This window comes from Cajanus cajan, chromosome 4 (assembly GCF_000230855.2).
Source record: "Cajanus cajan strain Asha chromosome 4, NIPB_CcT2T_4, whole genome shotgun sequence".
Lineage (NCBI taxonomy): Eukaryota > Viridiplantae > Streptophyta > Magnoliopsida > Fabales > Fabaceae > Cajanus > Cajanus cajan.
Window position 1 is genome coordinate 1,394,390 of NC_138520.1, and position 27,004 is coordinate 1,421,393.

At 33.5% G+C, this 27,004-nt stretch overlaps 2 protein-coding genes across 6 annotated transcripts; one reads left to right on the top strand and one right to left on the bottom strand.

The window, feature by feature from the left end:
* The first annotated feature begins 5,806 nt into the window (after positions 1-5,806).
* On the top strand, positions 5,807-22,756 carry LOC114916117 (V-type proton ATPase subunit a2). Of its 5 annotated transcripts, XR_014433589.1 has the most exons (10): positions 5,811-6,380; positions 11,656-11,775; positions 13,157-13,305; positions 14,770-14,923; positions 15,619-15,779; positions 15,886-16,093; positions 16,662-18,048; positions 18,181-18,363; positions 18,441-18,524; positions 18,617-22,756. XR_014433589.1 is itself a non-coding variant. In XM_083073885.1 (8 exons), the coding sequence occupies exons 4-8, from the start codon at positions 13,238-13,240 to the stop codon at positions 19,389-19,391; spliced, it is 615 nt and encodes a 204-aa protein (XP_082930011.1). In that variant the 5' UTR covers positions 5,807-6,380; positions 11,656-11,775; positions 11,892-11,974; positions 13,157-13,237; the 3' UTR covers positions 19,392-22,756. The 5 variants fall into 5 exon arrangements, 2 of the variants coding, with proteins under 2 accessions (XP_082930011.1, XP_082930010.1); XR_014433587.1 differs by having other exon boundaries at positions 18,441-22,756; XR_014433588.1 differs by having other exon boundaries at positions 16,662-18,041; positions 18,441-22,756.
* LOC109802278 (phosphoprotein ECPP44) lies at positions 22,425-23,720 on the bottom strand. Its single transcript, XM_020363579.3, has 2 exons — positions 23,393-23,720; positions 22,425-23,095 (listed from the first exon to the last, which is right to left on the bottom strand). Exons 1-2 carry the CDS (start codon positions 23,636-23,638, stop codon positions 22,691-22,693), a joined length of 651 nt encoding a protein of 216 aa, XP_020219168.1. The 5' UTR covers positions 23,639-23,720; the 3' UTR covers positions 22,425-22,690.
* Between the last annotated feature and the right edge of the window lie 3,284 nt (positions 23,721-27,004).

Genomic DNA, 27,004 nt, shown 5'->3' on the forward strand with positions numbered 1-27,004 from the left:
TAACTTTCACTATACAAAAAATAAGAATATATATATGTTTTTACAACAGAACAATCATTAATTTTTATCCGCAAAACTGATCTTTAATTTTAGTTATAAGTCTCCTTTTCTCTTCATGTATGACAAATACGTGATGGTATATGATAAAAATTGTAGCTACCAAAAAAAATATAATAAAAATTGTACTAAAATGACTTTTAGTTTATTGGTAAATGATAATGTAAAAATTTGTATTTGTGTACTAATATTTGTGTATTGAACTTTATCTTTTAGATGAATAAATTTTGTCATATATGTCGTGTCAATAGGCTGCATCAAACCCAAAGTTTCTGGATAGGAACAAGCCCACATGGCATGATAACATATGACTAAAAGACACAACGTGCTGTTTAGCTGCTGAGGAGTTTTCGAAGCTTTGGTACACTCTTTTTGTTTGTTCCAATGGCGGATGCGCGGACACTTCACAAAATTTTGTGTGTTGGGTGCATGTCATGATTGTCATTTCAGATGAATCTCGGCTAATAAGATGAAAAAATAAAATATATATAAATAAAAGTAATATTTATTCAAGATTAAATTATGTTCAAATTTATATTTTAAAATGATATCATACCGTTATAAATTTTCAGTCATGTAAATTTAACTTTAAATTTGAGATATTCAATTTTTGATATATATAAAAAAATGTGTTAAAAATCAATTAAAAAAATAATAGAAAAAATAATATATATAGTATTAAAAATTGTTAACAAAATAATAGAATATATTATTTTATAAAATTGAATTAAATTTAAATTTATAATTTAAAAAATTTATGGTTTTAAACACACTTTAGAAATTAAAATTAATGACACCCTAATCAAATTCGTAATATTCATATGTAATACATAATTACAAACAATATTACATATATTTAACATAAATTTTAAAATCAAGTTTTGTAGTATTGAATAAAAGTATAACATAACTTTTATATAAATTATTTTTATTAAGAGTCTCATTATTTTAAAATTTGTTACAAACTTAATAAATGTTGGTCTAACTTTGTAAAGTATTTGAAATTATTTAGCCTTATATTTTTTTTTAAAATTAATAAATGTCGAACCAAATGTTGAGCTAATAGACTATGTGTAAAAGTTTGGTTGAATGTACATTTTTTTTTTCTTTCACTACAAAAAAGGCATTTAGCAACCATTCAAATCAGTCGCTAAATTATTTAAATCGATTGCTATTTACCTTAACGATCGACTTAACAATCAAATTTAAATAGTTGCAAAAACACTGGTCACAAAGTTATATAACGACAAAAATATCATAGGTCGTTGTTTAGCGACCGAACATTTCAATCGTCAAATGATCACTATCATTTTGGTCGTTGTTGTATATGGGGATCAAATTGGTGATCGAATCGAACGTCACTAAATTGGTTGCTAAGTATGTTTTTATTTTTTAAATAAAATAAAAACAATTTTCAGTTTAGTCGCTAAATTAATCGCTAGATATTTATTTTTTATTTTATCAAATTTTATAGACGTTGTAAATTCGGTCGCTATTCGTGCCACAAAATTTCTGACAGAATATCTGTCAGTAATTTCTTATTGATATATCCGTCGGTAATTTCTGACAGATATATTCGTTGATAATTAAATTGTTTGATGGATTTTTTTTCCGACGCCCTTTCTTTCAACGAATTTACATTCTTTAGAAATTCTCTCTTTCCAATGGATATTCTTTTTTACCGACAGATTATGTTCGTCGAAAATTTACATTTTTCTTGTAGTGCAATGTTAATTGGTCCGTGCATCAACTTGATATGAAGTTTGCTTTCCTCAATGGTCCTTTAGAGGAAGAGGTCTATGTACATCAACCACATCGATTTGAGATCAAAAGTAAAGAGAGAAAAGTGTATAGGCTCAAGAAGGCACTCTATGTCCTTAAACAAACTCCAAGAGCTTGGAACAAGATAATTGATAGCTTTTTGTCACAAATTGGTTTTGAGAAATGCATCTCAAAACATGGAATTTATGTGAAATGTTGGAAAGGCAGTGAGAAATCAAAGAAGTTGATTATGTGTCTATATGTTGATGATATCCTAATTACTAGTAGTAATGAGGATGCAATTGTCAAGTTCAAAGGTTAAATGATGAGCAAACTTGAGATGAGTAACCTTGGGCTCATCTCTTATTTTTTGGGGATTGAGTTCAAATTGACTCAATATGGAATAGTGATCCATCAATCTAAATATGCAAAGAATCTATTAAAGAGGTCAATATGTAGCAATAATCTAACAGGAACATTAGTTGAAGTTGGACTTGCCTTAGAGAATGATACAAATGAAAAATTGGTTGATTCTACTCACTATAGAAAGATAGTTGGATGCTTGAAATATTTTTGCAATATAAGGTCTGATCTAAGCATCAATGTTAGGCTAATCAATAAATTCAAGTAAGAGCCAAAGCAGTCTGACTTGTTAGCTACAAAGAGGATACTAAGATATGTGTAAGGGATAGTGAACGTTGGAACTTTATTTCCAAATTGGTTAGATACTCTAATTTGAATTGGTGCAGAGACAAGTGTGACAAGAAAAACACAACAGGCTATATCTTCTTCTTTTTTTTATGGAAGAGCATCAATCTCTTGGTCCTCCACGAACCTATTGTAGCACTCTTGTGAAGCAAAGTACATTGTAGCCTCAAAAATTGCATGTCAAGCAGTATGGCTAGATGGCTTGATGAAAGAATTGCAAGTGAATAATGGAAATAATGTGAAGTTGTTGGTGGACAACATATCTACCATTCATTTAGCAAGACATCCAACATCTCATGAAAAAGCAAGCATATAGAAATAAGGTTTCCTTTCCTAAGAGATCAAGTCAGCAATGAGAAGTTGAAACTAGAGTACTATGGAATTAAAATTCAGTTGGCAAATATAATTTCTAAAGCCTTGAAGTTAGAAAGTTTTAGATAGTTAAAGGACTAAATTGAATTTGTAAGTGTAAATGCAACTTTGAATTAAGGAGGAGTGTTAGAAATAATTCAAAGTTTAAAAGGTTGTTAAATAACTGAAAGTTAGTTGAGTTAATTACTTCTAACTAATGATTATTACTTTGTTACTTGCTATATAAACAAGGTTCATCATATTGTATTTTCTGTTATATATTACACAATCTATCAACACTATCTTTATTCATTTCATCATATTTTACCTTGTGTACATTAGTGTGAGTTTAAAAATCCATATATTTTTTAGAAATACATAGGTACAAAACCTAGGGAAATTAACATATATTGACAAACAAATGCATACATGTAGTAAAGAAGCTAAAGGAGTTAGGATAAGACAATGCCCAATAACCAAAAACAATTTATAAAGGGCTTCATTTTTTTAGTGTAGTGTTTTGTACCAAAGAGATTATGAATGTTAAGACATCTTGTGAATTTAGTACATACAATTATTCTTTTGTAGTAAAGCACCAGATAAATTACATGTGTGACCAAACTTTCACATAAAATTAAAGCATTCTGACTTGCTATAATAATTGGTTGGTAGTGATGAAAAATTATTATTACACAATTCTTAATTAATCTTTATATGACATGTAATTTGGTGTTACTAATTTTTTTAAAAAAAATTAAAAACTTAAATATATATCATATAGTAATTGATTAAGGTCATAAACTTGATATTATTAAACACCTAATAATTTTTTTTACATATAACTAACCTAATGAACATATTCTTTTGTGTACCTAAAATTAATAAAAGACAAATGCCTATTTTTACCAAATTAGTACAATACATTATATATATATATATATATATATATATATATATATATATTTATATATATATATATTTTGATGGATAATCATAAAAATATTTCATACGTTGATTTAAATTAATAAAAATGAAGTATTAAATAATTTTTTAATTTTTAAAAAAAATTAGACTTAATTTACATATTAAAACTTTAAATTCGATGATTAAATTATTGAAATTTGATTTAGAACATAAATTATTGAATGAAGTAAATCTAAGTAACTTAATTTTAGAATAAAAAAATCTCTTCTTAGGAAAATAATATATTTTAATACATATTTTTTCATAAACATAATTAGAGATCAAATTCTTGACAATGTATTTAAAACAATAAGATTACGTGTCAACCTCGTATTATGTTAGTCAAAATCCTATTTCTTAATAATGGATGGAAAAAAAAATTCTAAGAGAAAATTGTTTTTTGCATTTAATATGTAGTCACCCTTTCTTTAAAGTAAGTATGGGTTTATAATCACATATAATATATATTAAAAATCTCATTTTCTTAGAGTGCCTTTATTTTGATAGTAAAAAACAAAAAAAATCACACATATTCTAATTATTTCTTTTTAGATGTTTAATGCAAACAATGGTCGATATTATAATGTTTAAGGATCATTATTCCAATTTTATTTATTTATAATTAATCCATAGCTGGTTGTCATGGGATCGGAATTCACACACATTTCATATATAGCCCACTCGATTCTTGTCTGGAATATTATGCTAAAGTAATAGTAATTATAGTTTGATGCATGTACCCAAGAAAAGTATGGTTTGATGCTTTACTTAATATAATTAGCTACCATCATCTAGGTGCTGATCTAATCACAACAAATATTTATATTATATAAAAGGTGATGTGGTCATCTCAATGGACACACAGAGAAGTGCAAACCTAATTGTGTTTTAATCGATGATACTATGTTGCTACCAAAAATTAAAAAAGATGGTACTTTGACAAAAAAAAAATATTCAAAATATATGCCCCACATATCTGGTTAAGTTTACATTGTACTGTGTTGTTTAATTTTTTCTTCTTTCTCTTATATATTCTTTGTGACCATAATTTCCTAAACTAAAAAAGCGTGTCATGGTGACAACGTAAAAGATCATGATGATTTGAGGCTCTGGGATCAATTAATCATTTATAATGTGGTCAGTGAACCATCTGATGAGTTATAGTGAAGTTCTTTATGTTTGACTAATTCTTTAAGCTAACAATTCTATTTAGAAATCTTGTAAAATTTTCCGATCATATTGAGAGTGTATTTTGTTAAGATATCTAAGAAACGTATAAGTTTATTTCACTGAATTAAAAATTAGTTAAATCAAAATAAATTTCTTTCATATATCAATTTTTAAAGACATTTATAATTTATTTTATAAGTTAATTAAAGTAATTTATAATTAAATTTATAATTTTTTCTATTTTATCTTAATTAATTTATTTAATTTTTTTATTCTCTTTAATTTAGAAATTATTTTACTTACACGTTATTCTCTTATTCTTATTAAATAAATAAATATCTCATTTTATATTAATTCTTATGCATTTTATTTAACCAATAATCAAAGGCTAGGTCATTATTATACTCAGACAAGTATGATCCTTTTTTTCCAAAATCTAATTATTTAATATTTGTTTGTATCCAGCGAAAAGAAATAGATAAAAAGAGGAATTAAGAACAATTTAATTAAAAAAAAAACTTTTAAGATAAGAGATGAGATAAAGAATCACTTACTAAAGTAAAAAATATATATTTTTCCATTTATTTTATAAAAAAATATAAAAAAAAACTATTTTAATTAACATTCATTTAATATAACTATTTTCTTCTTTTATGATTTTTATTCTTTGATTGTGATATTAAACAATAAAAGTAGTAGTATTTTAAAATATAGAAAGTATTAAATATTTATTATATTTTTTAAAAAATATTAAAAATATTATGATGGGGTTCATAAAAAAATATATGACAAATGAATACTTGCAACATATTTACATATTCAAATACAGAAACACAAAATATTTTGGCCCATTTAAAGAAAATACAGTAATACATTTTCATGAATACAGAGATAAATGGAAAAATTAATATAATGTAATCATTCTTGTTTATTTATTATTATTATTATTATTATTATTATATCAAATAAGAAGAAGATATTAGCCATCCACAAAATGAGTAAATATTTTTTTGCAAATAATAGAAATTAGCCAGGAGAAGATTGTTTTTCTTTCCCGCGTACCTACTTAATTAATTGCTCCTTCATGTAATTGGGAAAAAAAAGAAGGAACGGTGGAAGGTTATAGAGAGAAGTAGAAGGTGTGGTGAGAATGGCGGAGGTTGCGCGCGGTGGTTGGTATCCGGCGATGGATCTGTTCCGTTTGTAGCCGATGCAACTCGTTCACCTCATCATTCCCGTCGAATCCGCTCAAATCACTACTTCACTCTTCACGATCACACTTTTCTTTTCATCCACTCACTACTATTTAGTTGATTGAAACTTTTCTCGATCACCGTTCGTTAGTGTCAAGTGCTAACTGAATGCTGAAGGTGCTCTCTGAATGTGATAGAATTTTGTTAGCAATTAGACGTTAGTTTCTATTTTTTGGTTAAATGTAATTTTCTGTTTTGATTAGTATGGTCAACTATTATTTAGGGATATGGTGCCATGTGTTTAGGAAACTGCCCACAAATTCATACGTGGAGTTAGTGGCTGCAGAGTCAGTTTTTTTCTGTTTTCGCTTTTGGTTGTAAGGCTATAAAGCCTAAGGTCTGCAATTTGAATCGAATAACACGAGATTTCACAATAGCAAAGAAAGCCTTACTTTTGTGTTCAACAATTGGTATCAGAGCCTGGTTCATAGGGGCCTGATCCAGAATTTTATCGAGTGTGAGAGAAACAGTTGTGAGTGAGTGTGTGAGCGCACCTGTGAGTGAAAGAGATCAGCAGCAAACATGTCAGAATCGAACAACAGCAAATATGTGCAACCTGCAATCCCTAGATTTGATGGGCATTATGATCATTGGGCGAAACTCATGGAGAATTTTCTTCGCTCTAAGGAGTATTGGCATTTGGTAGAGCATGGGATCTCAGTTGTTACAAATAAAACAACTGCGTCGGAAGCTGAACTCAAGGCCATGGAAGAACAACAACTGAAGGACTTGAAGATAAAGAACTATCTATACCAAGCCATCGATCGTGAAATTTTAGATACTATCCTCAATGATGATACGTCCAAAGACATTTGGGACTCTATGAAACAAAAATTTCAAGGGTCTACAAGGGTGAAAAGAGCACAATTGCAAGCTCTGCGTCGAGAATTTGAAATGCTCCAAATGAAGGAAGATGAAACAGTGAATTCATACTTTGCTCGCACCTTGAAAATTGCTAAAAGTATGAAGGTGTGTGGAGAAAGCATGGGAGAGAACATTATTGCTGCAAAAATCTTGCGGTCAATGATTCCGAAATTTAATTATGTTGTGTGCTCGATTGAAGAATCCAATAATTTGGATACTATGACGATCGATGAACTACAAAGTAGTCTTTTAGTTCATGAGCAAAGGATGGTGTGCCATGAAGAGGAGGAACAGGCACTGCAGATTACGCATGAAGATAGGGGAGGAAGAGGACGAGGAAGAGGAAGAGCAAGAGGAAGAGGTTCTTTCCGTGGCAGAGGAAGAGGGAGACAGTCAATCAACAAAGCTGAAATTGAATGTTTCAAGTGTCACAAACTTGGACATTTTCAATATGAATGTCCTACCTGGGAGAAAAAAATAAATTATGCTGAGTTGGAAGATAAGGTAGATCAAGAGGATGAACTTTTACTCATGGCTTATCTTGATTTTAAGCAAGGAACGACAGAGGAATGGTTTCTCGACTCTGGATGCAGCAACCACATGAGTGGTAACAAAGACTGGTTCTCAGAATTAGATGAGAACTTTAGACATGCAGTAAAACTTGGCAATGACACTCGAATAGTTGTAATGGGGAAAGGAAGTGTCCGGTTGAATGTTAATGGAGTCACACATGTAATCTCACATGTGTACTACGTTCCAGAACTGAAGAACAACTTACTAAGCATAGGACAACTCCAAGAGAAAGGCTTGTCTATACTAATTCAGAACGGGAAGTGTAAAGTCTCTCATCCTGAAAGAGGACAGATTCTAGAAATAGATATGAAGGGAAATAGGATGTTTGTACTGACAGCTACCAAGGCACCCTTGAATTCAACATGTTTTCAAATGGAACTAGAAGAAGGGTCACAACTTTGGCACAACCGATTTGGTCACTTAAGCTATAGTGGCTTGAAGACACTTTCCTCCAAACAAATGGTGAATGGACTGCCCACTGTCACAGTTCCAAGAGAGATCTGTACACACTGTTTGGCTGGGAAGCAACACCGAAAGCCTATGCCTAGGAAGAGCCTATGGAGAGCATCAAACAAACTTCAACTTGTGCATGCAGACATATGTGGACCTATCAATCCAATATCAAGCAGCAACAAGAGGTATCTTTTGAGTTTCATAGATGATTTTTCTCGCAAAATTTGGGTTTATTTCTTGAATGAAAAATCAGAAGCCTTTTCACTCTTTAAAAGGTTCAAAGTGATGGTTGAAAAGGAAGTTGGTGTAAGCATTGGATGTTTGAGGACAGATAGAGGAGGTGAATTCACTTCAAATGAATTTGGTGAATTTTGTAAAAGCCATGGCATACGTAGGCAGTTGACTGCAGCCTACACACCTCAGCAGAATGGAGTCGTTGAGAGGAAGAACAGAACGATTATGAACATGGTGCGATCTATGCTAATTGGAAAACAAGTTCCTAAAATATTTTGGGCCGAAGCTGCAAGGTGGTGTGTTCATATTCTCAACAGAAGTCCTACAACAGCTATACAAAACAAAACTCCCGAAGAAGCATGGAGTGGAGTGAAGCCTACTGTTGATTACTTTCGAGTATTTGGGTGTTTGGCTCATGTCCATATACCAGATCAACATCGAGTAAAACTGGATGATAAAAGCAAGAAATGTGTTTTCTTAGGAGTAAGTGATGAATCAAAGGCATATCGATTGTTTGATCCTGTCAACAAAAGGGTTTTAATCAGCAAAGATGTGGTCTTTGAGGAACAAAAAGGCTGGAACTGGAAGCAAAATGCAGAAGAGCATCAACAGGATATTCTAGAGTGGGGAGATAATGAAGACTATGTGAGTGATTCTGAAGAGCAGTCTGAAGAAAACGTGGTGGAAAGTACTAGTGCTCAAGAAACCGAGGATCAAAATGAAGATGTTGAGAATAGTTCTGCAGATACTGGTACTTATCCTAATGACTCTCATATTATTAATTATGAGACTCCAATTGAAGGGAGGGTTAGAAGGATTAGGAGAGAACCAGTTTGGATGAAAGATTACCAAGGAGGAGAAGGTCTATCAGATGATAATGTAATGATGGTCACCGAGGATGATCCAATCTCATTTGAGGAAGCTATTAAGAGTGAGAAGTGGAGAAATGCAATGATGAAAGAGATGGAATCAATAGAGAAAAACATGACTTGGGAGCTGACTGATCTACCAAGAGGAGTAAAGCCGATTGGAGTCAAATGGATCTTCAAAACCAAATTTAAAGAGACTGGAGAAATAGACAAGTTCAAAGCCAGGTTAGTAGCTAAAGGGTACGTGCAACAATATGGAGTGGATTACACAGAGGTATTTGCCCCGGTGGCCAGGCTTGACACAATTCGCTTAATACTTGCTATAGCAGCACAATATAGCTGGAATGTGTTTCAGCTAGATGTGAAGAGTGCCTTTCTTCACGGAGAACTTAAAGAGGAGATCTATGTGCAGCAACCAAAAGGTTTTGTGAAAAGGGTGAAGAAGAGAAAGTGTACAAATTGAAAAAGGCACTTTATGGCCTTAAACAAGCACCGAGAGCTTGGTACAACAAAATAGAGGCTTATTTTGTTCGAAATGGATTTGATAGATGCCTTTGTGAACATACACTGTTTACAAAATCACAGGAGGGAGGTAAAATTTTAATTGTAAGTCTCTATGTAGATGACTTAATATATACTGGAAATGATGGAAGTATGTGTGATGAGTTTAGAAGAGCCATGATGACAGAATTTGATATGTCAGATTTAGGCAAAATGAGGTACTTTCTTGGTGTTGAAGTTATGCAGAATCCAAGTGGAATCTTTATATGTCAAAGGAAATATGCTCAAGAAGTGTTATCACGGTTTGGCATGGAAAACTGTAATGCAGTCAAGAATCCAATTGTTCCAGGCACAAGATTGTCAAAAAATGATGCAGGAACCAAGGTTGATGCAACTCTGTTCAAACAAGTAGTTGGCAGTCTTATGTATTTGACTACAACTCGGCCAGATTTAATGTATGGAGTAAGCTTGATCAGTAGGTTTATGTCCAGTCCCACTGAATCTCACTTGTTTGCAGCCAAAAGAATATTAAGGTACTTGAAAGGAACAACTGAACTAGGCATCTACTACAAGAAAGGGGAAAACGCAAAGATTGTAGCATATTCTGACAGCGATTTTGCTGGGGATATAGATGATAGAAAAAGTACTTCTGGATTTGTATTTTTATTTGGCTCTGGAGCAATCTCATGGTCCTCAAAGAAACAACCAGTAGTCACACTATCCACCACAGAAGCTGAGTATATAGCTGCTGCCTCTTGTGCATGTCAATGTATTTGGATTCAAAGGGTGTTGGAGAAACTGAGCCTTGAAGAACAGAAGAACACTCTGATTCTATGTGACAACAATTCCACAATACAATTATCGAAGAATCCAGTGTTTCACGGGAGGAGCAAACATATAGACATTAAATTTCATTTTTTAAGAGACTTAGTGAAAGAAGGAACTGTCGAGTTAAGTTACTGTACCTCACAGACTCAGGTTGCTGATATTATGACCAAGCCACTCAAGTTAGAGCAATTCTCAAAGCTGCGGAGGATGTTAGGCATGTTGGAAGCTTCAGAGATAAACTAAATGCTACTGCATCTAGTTTAAGGGAGGGAATGTTAGCAATTAGACGTTAGTTTCTATTTTTTGGTTAAATGTAATTTTCTGTTTTGATTAGTATGGTCAACTATTATTTAGGGATATGGTGCCATGTGTTTAGGAAACTGCCCACAAATTCATACGTGGAGTTAGTGGCTGCAGAGCCAGTTTTTTTCTGTTTTCGCTTTTGGTTGTAAGGCTATAAAGCCTAAGGTCTGCAATTTGAATCGAATAACACGAGATTTCACAATAGCAAAGAAAGCCTTACTTTTGTGTTCAACAAATTTTTCATCCTCTTTATATGCGAGTAACAAGTCTCTTTCCTAGCCTTACTTCAATTATAGTAACAAATTCATGTGCTCTGCCCTCTCTTATTTTCAGCTCAATGCTACTCAGGTCTATAATTTTATACGCTGTTACTTACTAGTTACTACTTTTGCACTTTTGCTTGCTTCTCGATCGTGTATGCACGTGCTGCTCTGCTTGTATTAAAGATTAATAACAAATGAATGAAAGATAAATGATTTTGCAATAGCATCGTCTATGTCCTACCAGCTAATTGACCCAACTCAACTCTATACAAACATTTTTTCGGTTTCTTGTTCTTGGCTTTTGAAATTGGAGGATGACTTTAGTTTCGGTTGCAAAGCTCTTATCATTTGACTGTACTCGTGAAGCATAGATATTACCTGGATGGTGGAATGGATTGTGCAAATTTTATCATTGGAATTCATCATTTCTTTCACATATCTTAAATTTAGAATTGAGCTCTTTGCTGCATATTTTGATTGTGAGCATTGTTGATCCTTATGAAGATAAAAAGATGTGGAGAGATGGGTCGAAGATTGCGAATTTTCAAGGAGTAAATGTTGAAGAATAGTGTTTCATCGACAGGTTCCTCAGCACGGCCGGATGTAAACATTGACGACCTTGAGGTAAATAAATACGTTTTTTTTTTTTATAATATTGTTTTCCATGTTTTGAAAATTTTATTGTACAAGTAACCTCAGATTTGTGTTTTAATTGGTAAAACTTACTGAACTTGAGTCAGAGTTAACTCAGATCAATGCAAACAGTGAAAAGTTGCAACGCACTTTCGGTGAACTAGTGGAGTATAAGCTTGTTCTGCAAAAGGTGCAGTCTGTTTTCTGCTGTAACCACAAACTATGTCTTTCAATAATCTATCTGCTCCTTTAATGATTTAGTGCAGTGTCCATTTTTAGAGGCATGTAATGATTGTTATGGAGTCTCAAGTCAAGATGTATAGTTAAAGAAAATAGCTGAAGAAACACAGTGAAATTATGTCTTTTCCTTAATTATAATGGAAAAATGAATTAAGATAATGTTTATCGGTATCTTTAATCAATGCTAAACGATTATTTATGAAAGCTTTACTTCACTCACCAGATTGAGCCACTTCAGTTGTGAACTATTTTGTTAGAATATTGGGTTATTCTCGTGATAAGAGTCTTGTTATTCAGCAGCCTTATGTGGTCGGACTTGGACTATTGTCTTGTTGTACTACACTAATGTCCTAATTAATTTCTACTACTATAAATAGGTGTTTGTGGTGTGTATCTAATATATTATAATACATCATATTATAAGAGTATCAATCAGATATATCTTGTAGAGATTGAACCTTGTTGCACCATTAAGGTTGATGGCTTCAGTGCCTTGTGACTTGGAGGTCACGGGGTCAAATCCTGGAAGCAGATGCTTTGCTTGTGGCGATAACTCTGTTCACATCTATCCTCCCTAAACCCCATTTGGTGGGAGCCTCACGCATCATTTCTTCCCTTCTAATTCTGTTTCAAGCTCAATTTATTAGCACGTGTTTGTTTTGGGTCCCTTGACTTATGGCATGTGAAAACCTTGTTCAATTGATTTAAGGAAAATACTGGCATCAATAATTGTTGCATGGTCAAGAAGGAGGTGCTTGGTAGAAGGAAAGAGAAGCAGATTGTGATTTGTGGAATGATTTTACTTATAATTTCATGTTGTTCTCCCAAACTGCTAATTGCATATATTGAGACACTGTCAAAGCTATCTTAAATCCACAAGCATTCTCGATACTTCTCTTAATGCTATATTTATTATATATTTTTTCTACCGAACATTTTGTTCGTTGTATGCCTGATTTCCATTATGAATGACTCTCAGCTTCTCATTGATTGTTAGTCTATCGGATTGACATTATAGTGGTGTCAATTATTAATATACTAATATATGACATTTCAATGAATACAAAGTTAATATTTTCCTTTATTGTGATTACTGTATGATTGATTCCATGGAATATTGTTGTTTTTTCAGATCCAGGATACATTGGAGCGGGCACCAGTTGACTCTAACTCCCAACTCAGTGCCATTTTCCAAGTTTTGCAAACTAGGGAGATGCCACCTACCTATTTTCGATCAAATAAATTTACTACTCCATTTCAAGAAAGTATTGATTCATATGGGTGAGCATGATGTTTATTTCTTTTTCCTTTTGTTTACTCCTTTTTTTTTGTGGGGAGGGGTGGTATACATATGGGTATACTTATAAAAAATATGTGCCCAATAAATGCAATATATGTGTTGTTTGTATGATCACATCAATATTTTCACTCTAAGTGTAGTTTTCCAAACCATGAGTGTACTAGTGAACACCCCTTCGAGCTTGATCCCAGGCCGAAAAGGGAACCTAAACCGATGAAGAACACACCTTACCCCTTCGGCTTGGAACTTGGTCGAATACCTCGTCATGGCCAAGGCAACACCAGGGTATTCGAGGGTTTTGAACAAGAAAGCATCAACAAATGATCACGAATACCCCTTCGGCCTCAAGCATGACCGAATACCCCTTCTCGGTCAAAGATACCAGAGTACTCTAAAGTGGACAAGAACAAATAATCACAAGCACCCCTTCGGCCTCAAGCTTAGCCGAATACCCCTTCGGCCTCAAGCTCAGCCGAATACCCTTTCGGCCTCAGGCTTGGTCGAAGACTCAAGTCTCAAGGTTGGCCGAATACCCCTTCGGCCTCAACCTTGGCCAAATACCCCTTCGGCCAATAGCTTAACCGAAGACTCAAGAGAAGGTCAACTCATGGAGGACACATGGCAGATTAAGATATCTATTATACAATGATTACCACGTCTAATTAAGAAGGATAAGACTAATTAAGACATTACCCATCTCCCAAGACATAAGGCCCACCAGGCCCAAGTATGTCACTATAAATACACAGGTGATGGGACATAAATGAGGTATGATTTATTCCATATAAAAGCACTATTTGCTCTATATTGAATACTTACTTGATCGTCGGAGTGCCTTTGCAGGTACCCTCCCCACCCATCGGAGACAGTATTCGGTCGGCCCCGAAGACTTAGAAGATCAAGGAGAAAGAACGACAAGAGGAGTGTTTCTACGTTGGAACAATGAGCAAACAAATTTTTCCTTGAAATATATAGCAATAAAGTACTAGGTTGAAATAAACATGACAGAAGCAAACTGAAAATCAGATTAGCAGCCACAAAGTAATATTTCTAATAGTCAGAAATATTATGCTGTAATCAAATGAATTCCAGAAAATATAAAATCTTTACTATCTGAACCAGATTTGAAAACCTATAGATAAATTCATAAATTTATTATTTAGAAATGTAAAATCTATATTGCCATACATTCAATTTAAATATGCAGTAGTTAAAATTAAATGAACATTTTCTCCATTAAAAGTGTCTAATTTCTAAATATGTTGATAAAAACCATACATTTGAACATAAAAGAGACAGAGATCACTGCATCCAAAGGCTTGCTGTTATGTTAATATTATCAAGACAGTGGATGTGGTGATTATCTTGATAATTTATGAACTTAATTACTTATTTTTTGTTATGAACAATTTTCTTAATACATGAATTTTGTACTATCATTTCAGGGTTGCTAAGTATCAGGAGGCAAATCCTACTGTATATACCATAATTACCTTTCCATTTCTTTTTTCTTTTATGTTTGGTGATTGGGGACATGACATATGTTTACTACTGGGAGCTCTTTTTTTCATAATCAGGGAGAAGAAACTTTCTGGCCAGGTAATATTAGTTTGCTATGAAAATTTCTCTTAAATGGGTATGAAAGGCAAAAAAAAAACAAAAAAAATATTGTAATGGGAGGAAAATTAAGTATATTTTCTCCATATCTTTATTTTTGAGTACCTGTCTTCTGCTATGTGGCAAATCTGTATGGAGAAACATTATTTATATTTTGGTGATAACTGATAATTAATGTTGACTTTTTTGGCATGGTTAGAATTGTAATAGATCAATGAAAACATTCAGCATCTTGATGCTGGTTAATATGTCATTTAATAACTATTCTTTCTGTAGCCACATAAAACTCTTTAGCAAATAATTAAGATATTGAGAACAACTTTCAAGTGGTGTATGGTGCTGCTTGATGAGCTAGAGAATATTTAGGTTATTTTTGCTTTCTTCAGTGGGGACCATGCATCAAAATTAAGAGCATTAAAATCCTTCCAAACAGTGTTTATTTTTACTGCTAGATGATCAAATTTTACTTTTGTTATTCACTAGATGATCAAATTTTTTGTTGATCGATAGTCAAAACCTCTCATATTCATGTTACTCTTGTTAACTTCTGTTCAGTGGTATGTAATTTATTGCATTACTTACTCTAGATTATGATTGAAGAGAAGTTTTTGTTACCATGTATTATATAAATTTCTAGTCTCTTTTAAGTTTTAATATGAAATTTGGGTAAAAAACAGAAGCTTGGAGACATCACAGAGATGACTTTTGGTGGTCGTTATGTAATTATGTTGATGGCAATCTTCTCAATATATACTGGTTTGATCTATTATGAGTTCTTTTCTGTTCCATTTGAACTCTTTGGTCCTTCAGCATATGCCTGTCGTGACCTTTCTTGCAGGTACATCAAATCCCTGGATACATAACATATAATATTATACTTTTGGAAAATCTAGCTACCATCTCTTCCCCTTCCTTTTTTTTACCTAATCCTCTTTTTGATGCAGGGATGCCACTACAATTGGCCTGGTAAAGGTGCGACGCACTTATCCATTTGGAGTGGACCCTGTATGGCATGGTACTCTTAATGAATTACCATTTCTAAACTCATTGAAAAATGAAAATGCCAATTCTTCTTGGGGTTGCCCAAATGAACCTTGGAATTATCATGAGTTATTGCAATGCCAAATTCTTTGGAAGTGGCGTGAATATATGGTAAGTTTGTGTTATCAGCAATATTACTTGGTGAAAACTTATCTGGTGTTTTGGATGCATGCCTATTTATTGTGTGTACATGAACTATCATTTATTTTGGGGAAAATCCAAGTGTCCTTTTTTTTTTCAGCAGGGAAGATGATAGAAAGCTTATAGCTATACTATCACTACTCCTAGAATACTACTATGAAAAAAGCTACAGAGAAGATAAAACTAGCATTCATATTTTTTTCATTCCTCTCATAGGTTAAAGGGAATACAAATTTATAACCCAATAATACTAAGGATGACCCTACAAGTGTCATCATAGTATTTTAAGGAATATAAAATAACATAATACTAAATACAAATATATCCTAATATTCTCAGACCGACCTATAAAGTCTTTATGCCATTTAATTTTCTTTCTTTTGGACCTAAAGCCCATGCTAACATTACGGATGACTCCACATAGAACCTTGTCCTCAAGGTTCTAAGATAAATTTGAACCGATGAAAAAAATATCTATTTAAGAAAGTTTGAGGCTTAAAAAATTTGTAGTTAACATTATGTCTTGGAGTGGATGCAGTGAGGTGTTGGTCAAAGATGGGAATTTACGAGTAATGGAGCATGGGAAATCCAATACAAAATTGGAATTATTGGACAACAAAGTGACAACTGTCTTGGTAAAGCGTAGGGCTGATTTTGACTGCACAACAACCAGGCTAGGGGAAATGGGTTATGGGAAACCAAAAGTTTAGCAAATAGAAAATTTTGGATGGGGATTGGGTTGGGGAACGTGCGAGAGATGGAGCAATGCATCTTCAAACAAAGTAAACCATTTAAGGGGGGCCTTCTGCAGAGTTTTGGGACCAAAATTTTTCTCATCATGTGTGCTCATTTTAAACAGGATATAGGGCTTTGAAAAGGGTGTGTGTTCTGTGAGGGTAGTTGGTTGATAAAAAAGTTGGAGCTTTTGAATTTTTTGTTGAACAACTGATATTGGAATATGTTGTTGTTGGGGTTGGGGTTGGACAAAATGGGGTTGAACTTGGGCGTAAGGATAAGGATGAATTTGAGATTGAGGTTGGGGCCGACAATAGGCCTACTGGTAGTGCAAAATTATATACTATTGATATGTGTAGTAATGTTGATATTGTTGTTGGTATGGATCATGTCCTAGGTATTGCTGGTAGTATTGTTGGTATGGAGCTTGTCCATGGTATTGTTGGTAGTATTGGTGATATTGTAGCTACTGCTGATACCAGTGTTCTACAGTTCGGTGAACAAAGACTTAGGTTTGGGAAGCAAAGTTGTTAAGCATATTTTGCCAAGAAGCATACCGTGTGTCATCCAAACAGCGTTGTTGATCAATCTTCATTTGTAAAACTTCCAGTTGCTCAACAAGGATATGGAGGTGGCTTCTATGGTGAGAGTATGGTGGGATCTAACGGTGAATTTGGGGTGTGGAGAAGCAGGTTGGGTACAATTTTCTTGGAGCGAGAAGAGACCAAGGCAACTGCCCAACAAGTGATGTAGCAGACAAAGTGTTGTGGTGTAGCCTTTGAGAAATCAAAAGTTTAACAAATGGGCTAGGCTTAGATACATGAGGTTCCCTACTTTCCTTTGAAATATTTGCCTCTTTGCTTGCTGCTTCTGCTCCGTTGGATCCTTTTGCGCTATGGCAGCAACACAAGGTGATGTACCAGTTGTGTTTGATAAAGGAATGAATGATTGTGATTTGGGCAGGTGGATGTGTTGAGTGTGGTAGTTATGTGGCAAAATGGGTAAATGGGAGGTAGTAGGTTGAAGAGTTTGGCTTCCGCCAAGCAATAGGAAATATGGTTTTGATGAATAAATTGCAGCGAGTTGAGGTTGGACAGAATAAGGCGAAAATGTTAAAGTTACAATCTTTTCTGCAAGTTTAGCGATGGCAGAGGTGAGGGCTGCATGACCGGAATCAATGGAGGTGAGAGGTTAGTGTGGTGAAAATTTTGGAGTTATTCATAATGATTTGTTTGGGTGTGTGAGGCACCCAATTTTTCAGATATGGTGAGAAGGGGGTTCTCCGTGGCTTGATTTTGTTGTTTCAATCTTTCACGTTTCAGGTTCCAATTTATTCCCCAGATGATCTTTCTCAACAGTCTATTTGGTTATCTATCTGCTCTCATTATGGTTAAGTGGTGCACTGGTTCTCCAGCTGATTTGTACCATATAATGATCTACATGTTCCTGAGTCCTACAGATGATTGGATGAAGACCAACTCTTTGTTGGTCAGAAAATTCTGCAGGTTTGTTCACTTTCCCCTCATTTTTTGGCTAATTTCAATATGATTATAGCTGACATTCTTTGTTGGGTTCCTACCAGCAAGTGTTTTTACTTCTAGTTGTGGTGTCTGTACCCTGGATGCTGATCCCAAAACCTTTTATTCCGAAGAAGCAACATGAACATGTATGCTTTCTTTTGAACTTTGATTGAGCTCTCTGTTCGTTCCTACAATAAACTTTTGTCTTTGGTTTAGTTCCGATAGTTTGTTACCTCAGAGGCACCGGGGTGAATCCTACATTCCACTTCAAAGCACAGAAGAGAGCTTGCTAGTGGAGTCTAATCATGATTCCCATGGTCACGAGGAATTTGAATTCAGTTAAGTCTTTGTGCATCAACTCATACACACCATAGAATTTGTGCTTGGAGCAGTCTCTGATACAGCTTCTTACTTTCGTCTATGGGCTCTTAGGCTGCTAGGCATGTCTCTATAATCTCTAATTCTTCTCACAAACTCATTCATAATAGTATGCTCAATATTACAAAACAGCAGCTTTTGCAAATAATAAAAAAAATGTTTTTGGGCTGCCTATATAGCAAGTAAGTGGGGCATTATTCTTGTCTCGCTCATTCAGAATTATCAAGTGTGTTCTACGAGAAGGTTCTCATTATGGCATAGGGGTATGCCAAGTTTATGAATTGCTATTTAAATTTTCTTGCTTTCAACTCATTATATATAAGGAAGATAGGAATAGTGAGCATTCGATTCATGATTGAATCACGAGAAATTGTTCAGGATGTTGGGATATTATAGATATAGGATATCTATAACACAGAAACCAGTTGTTTGAACTTTAAAACTTTGGCTTTTATAGTTGGAGTTTTCCCACCTGTTTTTCAACTCTCAAGGACGATTAACTACTATTTATGTAAGATTTTCTGAATAATCTCATCAGGTTCATGGTTCATTCTCAACCGTCACTCTTTGTTCCCTCAAATCAATCTGAATTTCTCTCCCTGATGTGACAGGTACACCAATGTGATCATCCTTAGAGTTGGTTTTATTATTCGCGCTTTTACCACCGTTGGGGTGTTGCTTGGCACGGAAACTTTGAACTCAAGTTCCATAATATTTAAGTGAAGGTTTAGTAGGATTGAGTTAAGTTCAAATTTATTATTTTAAAATGGCATCAGAGTCATTTAGATCTATTCTAAATGAGTCATTTATCATTGATACATATACCATGAAGATGAGAGGATGTATCGAGAAAAATTATAGTTCCACTTCAGAAAAACTTAAATCCTATTAATTCTAGATCATTAAAAAAAGATCACTCGCGATTTATCCTAAGATTTCACCAGGTGGATTACCAAAACAAGTTCTATGAGGGTAATGGTTACAAGTTCCACCCTTTCTCCTTCTCATTGCTAGATGGGGAGGATGACCGATACTTTTAAAACAAAGCAGTGGGAGTTCATAGCTTTGAACCTGTGTAGTAATTCTTTCATTTTGGTGAGGCAAATCCTTGACTGCATTCCGCGGCATAGTATATTCCTGAGCTTCATTTTTAATATGTTTAAAAACTTTTTTTTTTTTTTATAACTTATCTACCAGAAAAATACTATTTATTTTTAATATATAAATTTTCCAAAACATTTTTAACTAGTATTTAAATAGACTAAAAACTTTTAGTGTCAAATATCTTATATATTAATGCTGTAAAATAATTATATTTTTAATCATGTAATATTTATATTTTAGTATCTTGATAAAATTTAATCAAACTTAAATCTAGTATGTGAAACATTGGGGGAGTTTGCTGGTGTGTTTGGTTCGCTTTTGAGTAAAAAACTCGTTGGATTCAAAGATTAAAATCACGAGCGGTTCGGTTTGAATTCCTTCACTAGTTAGGATCTTAATTAACTTGTTAATAGCCATTGCGACTAAGGTAGTGTTTGTTTCTATTGATTTACTGTTCACGACGAACGAAAGGCGAGGAAATTTCACGTTTGTTTCTACTGATTTACGAGGAAAGAAAGGCGAAGAAAAGAGGGAGAAGGGGCGTTGGGCGTCTTCGCATTTTTGCGAAGAAAAGAGATGAAAGCCACTTAAGATTTGAGAAAATTCCATAATACCCCTACTCCATACATGCAGAGACTGTGCCATGCAGCAGAGGAACGAAGCATAATCGATTATGCATGCCACATAATCGATTATGAGCTTGCATAATCGATTATGCTGAGAACATAATCAATTATGCAAGTCCATAATCGATTATGTGGCTTGCATAATCGATTATGCCGACGACGGAAGTTATGACACCCTGTCCTTAACTCAGCAACGGATTTCGACGCCGAGAAATTCTCCACAATTGATCTCAGAGCATTCTTTTTCCACTCGCCAAGGTAGAAAATCTCGTCCACGTCGAAGAACCCCACCCACTTGCATTCCTCCTTCGCTTTCAATCCACAATGGGAAAACCCCGCTTCTTGGCTTTTAATCCAAGGCCACACCACTCTCGTAATATTGTACCCTTTAGAATCAAGCTCTCACGCCACGTCATCAATCTCATCGTCGCTGTTGTTATCGTAGATAAACCACCGTTGCACGCCCAGCCACGCGTGGTACATCACCCACTTTTTCATCGAACGTGCCTGGTTCCACACCATGGTGCACGCGCACAGTTCAAACTTCTCCTTCTCCCCTATCTTTCTCCGTCCCTGCCAATTCTAGCCACCGTAGGCACGCTTTTATTTTTACGCACATGACTCACGGTCACGCTTATTCCGCGGGCCATGTCGGGGTTCTTAAGAATGCTCTGCGGCAACGAGCACCGCACGACTTCCTGCGCGGCGGAAACAGCTTTCGTGGTGAGCCAAAACGCACCGTTTTGGGGTCCGAAGTGACAATGGATTAATTATAATTTATTTTCATTATTATTAATATTATTATTATTTATTATAATTAGTATTATTATTATTTATTATAATCCTTATTATTTTTCTAATATTTATTATTATTCTTATTATTATTTATTATTATTTTTAATAAATTATACTTATTAATATAATTTTATTGTAATTATTATTATTTACAATAAATAATATTATACTCATTTTTAATTCAAGCATAAAAGTATAAATTATATATTCATCTATTAAATTTTTAATTTTTATCTATTTTAAAGCAAATATTTAAATAAAATTATTTTTAAATTAATATTTTACATTTATTTTTTAAGTTAAAATTTATATATTTATATTTTAATTATAATAATTATAAACTTTTTTTTAATCTAAGGGCAAAATAGTAATCTTACACAATTATCAATTAAAAAATTTATTTTTATCTATCACATCAATCAATTCACTCACAAATTTTCACAAACTTTCTCTACACTTTCCACTCACTTTCCCTTAATCCAAACAACCTCACTTTCCACTCACTTTCCCTTCAAATCTTTCCTTTTCCACTCCTCCTTTTCCATCTTCAAATCCAAACAAAGCCTAAACAAAGCCTAAAAGATAAAAGGTTACATACCCTACCAGGGGGCCAGGAAATAATTGAAGTATGAAAGAATCCTATCCTAACAAATGAGCAGTTAGTACTATAGCCTACCCATCAACAACAAATGGTCAACATTCATCATTTCTTAGGTCTTTGTAGTGGGGTATGGTACATGTATGGTGTGGGCGTGGCAGAATAAATTATTGCCCAAATCGAATGCCCTAGAACGGAAATCCAGGATCTTAGCTAAAATAGTGTAAGCGATCCATTCCACGGTAAGGGGATTCATTTATTGATAATTTTTTATTACTTGAGAAAAGAACATTTATGTGTTTATATGTCATGATATTTGACACAAGCTTTTTCATCTCTTAAACTACACACGTTAATTCTTTAAATTATTTATGAATAGAAAGCATAGGATAAAATAGTATTAGTACTCAATTTTATTTCAATAAATTCCGATCATAATGTTTATTCCGAATCACTTTATTCAGCTAATCATACGGACCATGGTTGAGTTTAGCTACAACCCAATTATTAGGGTGTATAGATGACAATCATTTAAAAATAAAACCTAAAACACAAATAAAATACATTATTCCATTCATTTTCTTTCAACACTTTTTTTTTCTTCAAACAAAATTATGGAAAAGATAAAAGAATAGGAACCCTACAGAAACTTTTTTGTATATTCAAAGAGATACTCCATACACAATAATAATTAAAATATGCATCAAGAAACACAAAGAAACCCACCCACAACACTGTCATATTGAAATGAAAACAAAGCACACCACAATCATCTCCAAGTCCAACCAACAAAAAAGGCTTTGTCTCAATCTCAGTGAGCACCACTCTCCTTTTCCTTTTCCTTTTCTTCCTCTGTCTTGGGGTGATAGCCTGGAAGCTTCTCCTTTATCTTCTCTAAGATACCTTTCTTCTCCTTTGCCTCTCCTTCATGATGATGAGCACCCTCACCATGATCTGATGATGCAGCAACAGGTGGAGGAGGTGTTGCTTCCTCTTTCTTCTGTCCTGGTAGCTTTTCCTTAATCTTCTCGAGGAATCCCTTCTTTTCCTCAGGGTGTGGGGCATCAACAACCTCAACTTTCTCAACTGGAACACTTGTGTCCTCCTCCTTGTGATGATCACCCCCTATTTTCTCCTCAATCTTCTCCTTCAACCCTTTCTTTTCCTTCTTCTTTTTCTTCTTTTTCTCTCCATCTTCTCCTTCCTCCTCACTTGACTGCAAACATCATCACCATATACACCGATCAAAAACACACAACATTTTAACAATAAAACACCATCATAATTTGCAAAATTCCAACCAAATATTTAACAAAACAATCTATATATAACTCGAATTCAAAACTTCAAAAGTCATACTGATCAAAACTACTGGTTAAGTTTAAACAGTAAATTTAGTAGATCTTGACAATACTTATATAAAAGAGTTAAATATGATAGATAAGTTAAGTTATGAATATGATCAATGATGAACGAGCTATATATATTTTTACATGCAAAAAAAGAAACGTACAGAGCTAGAGCTGCTGTCAGATCGGTGAAGCTTCTCTAAGAGGCTGGGTTTCTTCTCTCCCTCCTCTTGTTTCTTGTCAGCTTCCCCTGACACTGTCACCTTGTTCTCAAACTCGGTCACGATGACCTCCTCCTGAGGCTTGTCTTCTTCCTTTTTCTTACCGAGAAAGTCAAAAACACCACGATCGTTGACCTCAACCTCACTGGGCTGAGAGGTCTCATACTTGTTCTGGGGCTCCTCTGCCATGATCAAAGGGAAGTGTGAGTGTATAATAACTTACTTAGGTGGCACTGCCAAAAGCAAAGAGATGAGTTTGTTTCTCAGAATGCAAGAGTGGGACACCATTTATACTTCTCATAACGCGCACTTGCCGCGATTAAGAAAATAGAAAAAGGTGGTAACCGACGTGTGAATTAAGTTATGGAGAAAAAGAACAGTTCACCCACGCGCCTACATGTGCACTCGCTGCATTCACGCCTATGAATTTCGCTCCTATATCATCCCCATTCATGCATCATGCCTACAAGAAACCAAAATTATTGAAATAGTTAAAAGTTATCAACAAAATTTTTAACACAATTATTTTTATCATTTAAAATTTATTAAAAATTATAATATTAGGAGAGAGTTTTTAAATAAGATATAAGACTCAAATTTGGTATTTTCTAATAAATTTTAATCAATAAGAAAAATTGTGTTTAATGATTCTTGAGTGTTTGTTTAAAAATAAATTATTCTCAAATAAGTAACATTACTTAAAGTACCAAATAAATTTTACAAATAAAAAAAATATTATTTTTAACTAAATTAATATTTAATTATAATAATTAAATTAATTTTTTAAATTTATAAAAGATAAAGTGCAAATAAAAAATTATAAAAGTGAAAGTTTTTTTTTATAATTAAAATAAAATTTGTAAAAATGTAACTTGAATTGTTTAACAATAATATAACATAATGAATCTTATTTAAAATAAAATAAAAACTTGAATAAGTATTAAAGATATTTGAAGAGGTGTGATAAAAGTGTATTCATTTGTCGAATAATTAATTCCATTTCTTAACGTTTATTCATGATGATGATTTGGGAAAATGAATAGTTTCTTAAAGCGAAAATAATGATAATTAAAGAGACTAAAGTCCCTTAATTAATTTTGTGAAAGAATAAAAGGCGTGAGTGAAGGGTGTGCGAAGATGGAAAGAAAGAGAAAAAGAAAAGATGAAGGAGACAGGGTGTAATGGCAGGTGGGGACACGTGGACGAATAACATCGGTAACCGGAAAAGTCGGTCTCAAAAGGATATATATTGGGAAGGTCGGTGTGTATGCGTGGGGGAGTAGTGTTGTGTTGTGTGGGTGCATCGTATCGTATCGTATCGTATCGTGTCATACTCGACAGAGGAGAAAAGAGAGCGACGTCGTTTTTATCCGCTACATGTGCTGCTTGTCGTTTCTAACGCATTCGTTACTGTTAATTTCGAATCATGGATCTTGGACGGTTTGAATGCTAAGAATAACTCTTTCCCATTCTACTTTATTATTTATATATTTTTCAAATCGACTATTCATTGAATTGGACCGGTTTGGAATAACTTATAATAAACAGATTATTTAAATTTATCTTATACATATGCAGGAGTTGAGAAAAAAGAATTGTATGGTAGTGAACTGAACTCAATTGTTCCCATAAATAATTGAATTAAACTATTAAAAATAAATTAAATTATGAATATTTGAACTATTTTTATAAAAAAAATTTAAAAATATAGATGTCAAAATGACTCAATTCGATAGGCTGGTCATATATCTAACGGGTCAAGCTTTGAAAATTTACTCACTCACAAAAGAATTAGTTCATTGAGCATGAGGGTGATTTAATTCAGTAAAGAAAAAATCAATTTTTTTTAGTAAAATAGTAAATACGGGTTTACACTTTTAAGATTATGGAAGAGGAAATTAATGACGTATTATAATCTTCATATTATGTACTTGTATTTATTTAATTAGTCAAAGTTTAGAAATATTAAATTTGATACAAAATTTGTTGAATACAAAAAAAGAAATTCTAACATGAAGCAGTATGAAAAGTGGTACATCAATAAAATATTATTTTTAATCGTTAGATTTAATAATAAAATAATTAATGGTTCAAATTTGTTATTTTGTTTATGAAAATTTTTGTATTTTGCAAATTAGTCTCTTTTTAGGGTTACTGTTTTGGCCATCGGCGGGTGGTGACAGCGAGGAAGATGATGACGGCGGTGAGTGCAACGGCGAGGCGGTTGAGGGCGAACCAGGGGCGAGGAGGAGGTGGCGAGGTTTAGGGTTTAGGAGAGGCCCTAGAAGAGTTGAACGCCGCAGACGACGACCGGTGATGTCGAGGAGGAGGAGGTCGCGCCTCCACTACCACCGCGCGAACGAAATCGTGCTTCCACTGCCACTGTACGAAGGAGCCTGGGCCTCCGTTGCCACCGCGTCAACGAAGTCACGTCATCGCTGCCACCATCGTGCTGCCACCACCGTGAAAGGAGACGACACCTTCGCTGCCGCTGCCACTGTGCGAAGGAGCCCGCGCCTCTGCTGCCACTGCGAATGAAGTCATGCCTTCGCTACCACCACCATGCTGCCACCATCGTGGAAGGAGACGACACCTCCACCGTCACCATGCCTCCGCTGTCACCGCGCCTCCACAATGTCTCCGCATATAATATAAGGACTATTTTGCAATTTTAAACAAGTTGAAAAACCTGCTATTGCAAGTCATTTTACTGCCTCATGGATGAGACATTGGTTGAATTACTTCATGTTAAAACGGTTCATACAAAAGAATTTCATACCAAGTAACAAAGATCTTTTTGAATAGGTATATCTATTAAAGTAAGATTTTAATGATTATACCAATTTGTAATAATAGTAAAAACCAGTTTAATTTACTTAAATTAATTTCTAATTCAATTCAAACAAAAAAAAATTCAGTACAATCATTATAATTGATTATAACAATAATCACTTATACATATAAGATTTTATTGAAATTATAATTTTTCATGACTATCTTAAATATATTTCAAGTTTAAATAATTTAATATATATAGAAAGAGAATTCATTTATTCCACAAGTCTTGATAGTTAATATAATCGCGCATATTGTACATCAAATTTCAACAATTCAATAGTTAAATTAAAAAATTTTAATGTATAAATCAAGTTTATAAATTTTTAAAAAATTAAAAAATTATTTGATACTTTATTTTATTAATTCAAATTTATGAATAACCATAAAAATATTTTATATGTTGATATGAATCTAAATAACGAAATATTATATGATTTTAATTTTTTTTAATTTATTTGATCCATATATTATGAACTTTTACTTTAATAGTTAGATAATTTGATTTAGAATATGAGTTATTGAGTGTAGTAAGTGAATCTACGTAGACTTACTCCGTTCAATAACTCATGTTCTACATCAAATTTTAATAATCCAACCGTTGAATTTAAAGTTCTTAATGCATAGATCAAATTTGTAAATTTTTAAAAAATTTGAAAATCATTTATACTTCATTTCATTAATTCAAATCAATATATAAAATAATTTTATGATTATCCG

Coding starts and splice junctions, on each gene's coding strand:
- LOC114916117 (XM_083073884.1), top strand. CDS start 11,707: ATGTTGAAGAATAGTGTTTCATCGACAGGTTCCTCAGCACGGCCGGAT. Junction 13,306..14,769: donor GAAAGTATTGATTCATATGG/GTGAGCATGATG, acceptor CTATCATTTCAG/GGTTGCTAAGTATCAGGAGG. Junction 14,924..15,618: donor AGAAGAAACTTTCTGGCCAG/GTAATATTAGTT, acceptor GGTAAAAAACAG/AAGCTTGGAGACATCACAGA.
- LOC109802278 (XM_020363579.3), bottom strand. CDS start 23,638: ATGGCAGAGGAGCCCCAGAACAAGTATGAGACCTCTCAGCCCAGTGAG. Junction 23,096..23,392: donor CTGACAGCAGCTCTAGCTCT/GTACGTTTCTTT, acceptor TGATGTTTGCAG/TCAAGTGAGGAGGAAGGAGA.